The sequence below is a fragment of the Microtus pennsylvanicus genome, chromosome 2, assembly GCF_037038515.1.
Source record: "Microtus pennsylvanicus isolate mMicPen1 chromosome 2, mMicPen1.hap1, whole genome shotgun sequence".
NCBI lineage: Eukaryota > Metazoa > Chordata > Mammalia > Rodentia > Cricetidae > Microtus > Microtus pennsylvanicus.
In genome coordinates, this window is record NC_134580.1 from 45,093,404 (window position 1) to 45,100,674 (window position 7,271).

The 7,271-nt window shown below is 47.8% G+C and overlaps 1 protein-coding gene and 1 long non-coding RNA gene across 2 annotated transcripts; both read right to left on the reverse strand.

Annotated features, from left to right (window-relative positions):
- Positions 1-2,407: 2,407 nt before the first annotated feature.
- On the reverse strand, positions 2,408-3,882 carry LOC142844203 (alpha-1B-glycoprotein-like). Its single transcript, XM_075962513.1, has 3 exons — positions 3,678-3,882; positions 3,210-3,503; positions 2,408-2,727 (listed from the first exon to the last, which is right to left on the reverse strand). Exons 1-3 carry the CDS (start codon positions 3,880-3,882, stop codon positions 2,408-2,410), a joined length of 819 nt encoding a protein of 272 aa, XP_075818628.1.
- A 5-nt stretch (positions 3,883-3,887) lies between these two features.
- Positions 3,888-4,733, reverse strand: LOC142845248 (uncharacterized). Its single transcript, XR_012909821.1, has 3 exons — positions 4,712-4,733; positions 4,574-4,636; positions 3,888-3,953 (listed from the first exon to the last, which is right to left on the reverse strand). It is a non-coding gene; the product is annotated as an uncharacterized LOC142845248 (long non-coding RNA).
- Between the last annotated feature and the right edge of the window lie 2,538 nt (positions 4,734-7,271).

Here is a 7,271-nt window from a genome sequence, read left to right on the forward strand (position 1 = left end):
CCTATGGAATATGGCATTTAAACTTTTAAAAACTTAGGACTTCTTATGACAATGAGACATATCTATTCTGGCAGCATCAATTACTTTAAGAGAAGATGGGCATCGAAGAGACTTCTTATGAAGTTGGTTAGCTACTTGGGCAAAAATTTGCTCTTTCCTAGATACTTGATGTTATGCTTTATGAACTGGCTATGCAAGACCCATAGAAAAATGACTACTGAACTTGCCTAAAGGTGAGGTTCCTGCTTCATGATAGAGTCTGACAGACATTCTGCAGGAAACAGAAGAAAGTGACTGACAAAGTGCCAATATAGGTGGAACTGTCTTTGAAATTTCTTGATTCTGGAAAAGTTTGCTGGATACTATGGGCCTGTAGGCTGAAGATGAATGCCCCAATGTTATAGAAGAACTTTGGGTGACTGTCCATGCAGTGTGATGTCTCTGTCAATTCTTGAGTTTTGGAAGTTGCTTACAATGCACTTCCTGTTTATTTAGGTAATATGTCCTTCTGGGGTCTTTGAAGGAGTTGAATAGATAGTTATAATTATAGATTTCCTTAGTTATGATAAAAGATAAAGTATTCTAACTGTAATTCTTGCTTGATACCTGTTTTGTTATATGAAATTGTATTATGTCAAAGTTAAAATCTTTCTTTTATTTAAACAGAAAAGGGGAAATGATATGGGAAGTCCTTCTGTATATGTGTTGCTTTCATTGGCTAATGAATAAAGCTGTTTTGGCCAGTGCTTAGCAGAATAGAGCAAGGCGGGAAATCTAAGCAGATAGAGCAGGAAAGAAGGCAGAGTCAGAGAGATGCAATGTAACCACTGGATGAGACAGATGCCAGAAGTTTGCCTGGTAAATCATAGTCATGTGACAATACACAGATTATAGAAATGGGTAAATTTAAGCTATAAGAGCTACCCAGCAATACGCTTAAGTGATTTAATTAATACAGTTTCTAACTGATTATTTCAGGTCTAGGCAGCTGAAAAATGGACAAGCAGCCTCTAACTACACCAGGCCTAGAATAACAGCCCCCTCCCCAGGCACACTGGACCCACAAGTGGAAGACACACACTTTAAGTAAACTATTGCTTGACCTTTAATAAGTACAGGGTGATTGAGGGAAATGCATCTTGCAGTGGGAAGAAAGCATAAGAGTTCTGCCCATCTTCGCCTCTTTCCAAGAATACCATCGTGTCCTGTGTCTGCAGCTACATCACCTTTCTAGACAAAAAAAATGGATGAATTGATGCAGCACATTGCCACAGGGACTTTGCATACTAGCTTGGATTACACAGTTAACCAGTGCTCAGCACAGCCAAGACTAAGAGGCAAAACCCAACCTCAGCCCCCTTCAAGTCATACCTTCTACTATGAGCTCCACAGGGTTGCTGGGTTCTGAGTGGAAGGGATCAGGATTCCAGGAGGTATAGCGGCAGGTGTAGTTACCCGTATGTCGGGGACCTACTAAGGGTAGCTTCAGGTCACTCCAGGAGCTTGTTATTTTGTATATCCGGTAGGGGACAATTTTGCCACCACGCAGCAGCTCCATGACGACCCCGGGCACCTTGCTCTGGCAGCGTAGAACAACATCACTGCCAGCAGGTACTTTACCTGTCCATAGTGCCTGGAGCTTTGGTGGTGGTGGTGGCCCTGGTTGTGGGGGGTGTGTGAGGGAAGATACTCAGTTTGGGACATTTCTTGTCAGGCCCCATGGTGACTTTACTCTGGCTACTTTGTTTGCACTACCCACTCTGGGTCAGACAGCTCCCTCTGTTGCCTCTCTCCTTGGGTACCCATTTGTATCTCTTCCAGGTATTCAACTTCCAGCATCACAAGCGCTATGAGATCTGCCAGGCTTTAGCCTATCCCAGGGCTTCACTGACTTCCCAGATAGATGAAGAAACCTTTCAGGATACTGCCTCTGGGGTCAAATTTAAGCCTGACTGGAAGCTCTGTGTGGTCTCTCTGCCTGGCTGACCTCTGACCCAAGGAGACCTCGATGAGGAAATCAGAGGAACAAATAGACCCCGGGGACTCGAGGGCTCTGGAAAATTACACATTAGCTCAAACTGTGGGGACAGCCCCGGGCCAGAACAGGCAGTGGCTGCTTCTGAGTGGAGCTGATGTACTTGCAGCACAGGGAAACCAAAGAGAGCAGGGTGCATCTGAATAGGAACAGCTCAGACCCTAACCCTCTTGAACACGGTTTCACCTGCCCACTTCTAGTTCCAACTCCGGGGAAGAAAGACAAGAGTTCCACGCCTTATCGGAGGGAGGTAACTTCAAGGACCTCAAAGTCCGAAGCCTTGTTAAGGTGCAGCATAAAAAGAATGGCCCCTCACAAGATCACAGCCCAGGAATCCGATCCCTTATCGGAGCACCCCATGGGACTTCCTAATCACGTGGCTATGCTCAGCTCACCGTTCACAGTCAGCTCCAAGAACTCGCTGGGAGCAGATCCAGAGAAGGGCGGGGCTAGTTCCATGTAGATGCAGCTGTAGTTGGCAGAGTCTTTTGCTGAGACGTTGTGCAGCTGGAAGACAGCCTCGTTGCCAGTTGTCTTCAGCGTCTGCAGCAGGATGCTCTCATCCGGGTCTTCACGGTGCAGGCCAAAGCGCAGACCAGCCTTAGGGGCGGTACATCGAAACTGCACAATCAAATCAGGTTCAATGGTCTGATTTGATGGCTCGGCAGTGAGCACTGGCGCCGGCAGTGTCTCTGTAGAGGATCAGACACATTGGCCCAGTTTGAAGGCACTGCAAGGGACCCATGCGTGGTCCAGCCTGTGATGTGGCGAGTCTTTTGCCTAAAGTGACCTTCCCTCCTCCTTTCTTGTCTGCTTTTGAAGGACAGCCAAGACCATACTTAATATTGTGCCACTGCCTCAGGCTCTTAGCCTTGGCAAGCCCTGGGAGTGCAGTTGAATTCTTTCTAGGATACTCTGACAAGAGGCATCCCATCAAAGTCTGAGCCTTGTGTGATCACTTTTGTGGTTATCCAGTTCATTGCAGATCTCAAGGTTGCTGTGTTAATTGTCCTATTTGAGGCTTGAGAAACTGAGGCTAACTGGATAATTTGTTCTGGTTTGGGGATTCTGCCTACCTATCCTGCTTGCTTCTGACTACCCCTCGTGCCTTACCACCTGCTCTGGATCTGCAGTCCACCCCCCCACCCCACCCCACCCCCGTCGTGAGGCTCACCATCACTCCACATTAGTTCTACGGGCTCACTGTCTTTGGACCAAGCTGTATTACTGTGTAGACGGTAGCGACAGGTGAATGGGCTCTGGTCCCCCAGATCCGATCGTTTCAGATAGAACTTGATCTGCTCTCGGCTGGTGCTGATGGAGGGGAGCTTCAACTTGTGCTTGCCCTGCCTCAGCTGAAATTCAACATCCATCAGTGGAGCCTCACAGACAAGGGTCCTGTGGGCCTTCTCAAGTAGGATCACAGTGGCACTTCCTGAAGAGGTCAGCACCGGTGGAGGCGGTATGACTGCAAGGCAGGGAAGGTCCTGAGGCAGGAATCCAGGACACCCGGTATTGTAGGGTCCCACAAAGAACTGCCCTCTGTCTGGCCCCAAACCCCCAGGGACAGCTTGTCTTCGGACACGATGCATCAGGTCTTTCCACCCAACTTTTCAGTGTTGGGATCGGATCGAGCACTCACCATACTCCTTGATAGTCACAGTATCACTGGGTGCAGAGGGCACAGCTGATGTATGGATTAGGTAGCTGCAGCTGTAGGTGCCCGGTTTGTGGACTAGGAAGGAGGCCCGTTCCCTGTCACCTTTCCTGAATTTAGCTGTCCTCAGGAAACCTTCGGGTCCAGCTAGTTCCAGGAAGGCTACATTTGGCAGTGGCGCCTGGCACATCAGGAATGTGCTCCGGCCTGGTGTGATCCAGGACACGGGCTCAACAGAAAGCCAGGGTCTGGGCAAGAGCTCTGTGGAGCGGGGAGAGCAGGGTCAGTGAGTGCTTCGGTCTCACTCTGGAAGCACCAAGGGTATAAACTCCAGACTCAGAAAATAGGGAGGCAGGGATGGGGTGGGGGTGGAAGCTGGAGACAGGGAGCAGAATACTACTCTGACAGGCCTGTCCCCAGTACTCTACAGGACTTATTCATAAGCCTCCGAGGACAGCACAAATATTCCCACTGAACAGATGAGCAAGCAGGGATAGAGGCTCCTCCATCTACTCCTTCCCACTGTCTTCTTACCCCATTAAGATCCTGTCTATCAGTCCCTGTCACCTCCATGAAATTGCTCATCTCCATCCAAAGTGGTCCAAGCCTTACTGAATTTGGTCGAGGTCCATATTGTCACTTGCAATTGCTCCCAATGGAAATGGGTCTGACATGGGAGGTAGGTCAACATCCCATTTCTGAGCAGCTGGAGGTTTTTGGTAGCCTCATGGCCTTATAAGTCAGAGTCAGGTTTGCCCAGATTTCTAGCAGGGACCCAGTGTCTGCCCATAGCATAGGTTAACTGGTGGTGTCTGGGGTGCAAAGGAGCCAAGGTTAGCATGCTGCTGTTAGGAAAGGGGTTTCCTACAACCCATGCTCACTTTTTCCTGTGTTATCCTTCAACACGTTGGTGGCTGCATCAGTTGCTGGACCTAGAAGGAAGCCTGTAGGAACAGAGTCTGTGAGTTTCCATCCATACCACACCTGCCCCAGGGGTTCCAGGCCCCAGGATATCTTACCCAGGAGAAGCAGCCCAGCTGCCAGCAGAGACATGGCTGGGCCCTCAGTCCAGCTGGAGTGTCTGCAGGGAGCACCTGCAGCGGTGAATTAATCTGTGGGGCCGACCTTGCACTTTTTGCCCTTCCTGGAAAGTAGGACCAGAGAGACACGTGTTTGGCATGGGGGCAAGGAGGATTCAGCAATAATGCTAATCAATAATAATGTGTAAAGTATCAAGCCTAACAGATAGTAACAGTAAAAAACTTCTCTTCTTCTGATTAAAAAAAAAAAACACAAGCAAAACAGTATTTTAGACTCAATAAAAAGACCAAATTTCCTTAATGTAAGAGAGTGTTTTATTCTAGGCCAGCCCGGGCTACACAGTGAACCAGACACTGTTTAAGAAAGAGCAAGAAACAAAATAAAACCCAGGAATACATAAACCCATTTTGGTATTCAGAATTTGTCCTTGATAGTTTAAACTATTGTGTGCAAGTTTGGGGGTCACAGTCACCCTGTGCTTTCCCCCTCACATTCTTGTGGCTCCTTCAGTGAGAATTTCTTTCCCTTTGGGAACAGCAGGAAGAGGATGTCGGCATTTCCTCTCTCTCTCTCTCTCTCTCTCTCTCTCTCTCTCTCTCTCTCTCTCTCTCAATTTCCATTGCCTTTCCAGCAAAGAAAGAATCCTTTATCTCACAGATGACACGGGAGTTTGACTTCCAAAATCTCTCAAACTGTTCACACTCTAGGGTCTATGAAATCAACAAAGGCTGAGAGCCCAATGAAGTAAAATGAATAAAACAAACAATTTTGAAAATTTTTGTATTTTTGTGCTTGTCTCGTTATGTTTGTATGTGTGAGTTCATGCGTGTGTGTTGGGTGACAACCATAAAATATTTATTGTGGTTCTTTGTCAATATTTCCAGTCATTAGTTTGTGTCCACTGACTGTGAGCTTCACAGGCCCCTGCTCCTGGACACGTTTCCTTGAGAGAACCCATGGTCTTTCATAGAGTCCTTCCCTAGTGAGCTGGAACCAGGAAAGAGTTTCAGCATACAGCTGAATGAGCCTTGCCTTGCATGTTGCCTACAAAGAATCGGGTCCTGACACAGGGGTGGGGACAAGTTAGACCTGAGATGCAACCCCCATTGAGTGTGCTAAGTCACCAGCCATGTGGTCACTCTCACCCAAAGAATAAATCCTCTTTTATTACTTTGGAAGGTTCCAGAGAGGCTGCCAGTCCTTGCTGCTCTGTAGACTTCACTAGGGGAGCAGAGTGGAAATAAGACCAGGGAAGGATCTCATGTAAGCCCTACTTGTCAGTGGGCCCTTATGGTTCTCCACAAAACCTCCTCCATCAGGAAACTGACAGTGCATCTCCTAGCTGGCCACGGCTTCCTACTTCAGTGGATTCTCCACTGAGAAGAAAATGAGAAGAAGGCTGTTATTACAGTGCTTAGACACAGCAGCTCCCATGGGCACAACTGAGGAAGGTGTCGTTCTGCACTCCCTACTGTCCAGAAATCTCTTGTTGAAGCTGTATGTTCTTCCGAGTGGTGATAGCTAATGGAGAGTTGAGACAGGGAGGGGCGGACTCACGCCCATTGCAGGGGGTTCTCTAAGCTGTGCTCCGTTCCTTGGTGCTCTAACCTGGTGCCTCGAGACAGAACTGAATGCCCTGCATCTTGAGATGTTTCTTTCTAATGATTTTTGTCCTGTATCTTATCTTAAAGCTACTCATTTCTTCCTTTCTGTTTTCTCTCCTCACATCCTCCTGTCCAGTTTCTAGAACTCTCAAGTATGACACATATCACACTTGACTTAAAATATGCCCTTATCTCATGAGGACCACTGTCAGGAGCCAGTTTCCTCCTAAAATCATTACAGGAACCATCACCCTGGGAAGTCTGTAGAGAACCCCACACCCCTAATTGTGTTAAGAATGGTTCTATTGACAGAGCCTACCCCACACCCAAATTGGCTGTTAATGAGAGCTATCTGTTAGCGGAACCCACCCCGCATTCTAAACTATCTAGAGAACTAGGTGTGTCAACTTCCAGGCCTACTGTGACTTGACCGAAGATAACCTCCTGCCTACGTGACCAACGAGGACCATGTGACCAACGTGAACCACGCGGCAAGAGCCCAGAACCCTGTGCCCATCCCCCCAACTCCTTACCCTATAAAAGGTTGTATCTCGTCCCTAATAAACGGAGGCTTTGACAAACCTTGCATGGCCTTCTTCCTGTCTCCTAGCCCATATCTTCCAGGTAGTGCCTCTCCGTGACCCTGGAATAACTGAACTGCCCGGCGGGCTACTAACCCTAGACTAAGTAGCCCGCCCGAGGCAATCAACAGACCACGACATTCCCTAGAATACCCAGAGGGAAACAATCAAGATTGGAATTCAAAGAAAATTGTGGACTCTTTTTTCTGCACAGTGTCCATTTCTCTTTCCATTTTACACAGAGAACCTGCTGTGTAAGGAGCCAGACTTAGATTCCAATAAACATGTGTCACCATGAATGTTCCATCACTGTGCATAGGTTTGTCCCCAGTCTCCTTTCTTGCCATCAATAC

Excerpts from the sequence above, each read along its gene's own strand:
- LOC142844203 (XM_075962513.1), bottom strand. The coding sequence starts at position 3,882 with ATGTGCCAGGCGCCACTGCCAAATGTAGCCTTCCTGGAACTAGCTGGA. Across the intron at positions 3,504-3,677 it reads TGTGACTATCAAGGAGTATG|TCATACCGCCTCCACCGGTG; the intron begins GTGAGTGCTCGA and ends CCTGCCTTGCAG. Across the intron at positions 2,728-3,209 it reads AGAACTAATGTGGAGTGATG|AGACACTGCCGGCGCCAGTG; the intron begins GTGAGCCTCACG and ends GATCCTCTACAG.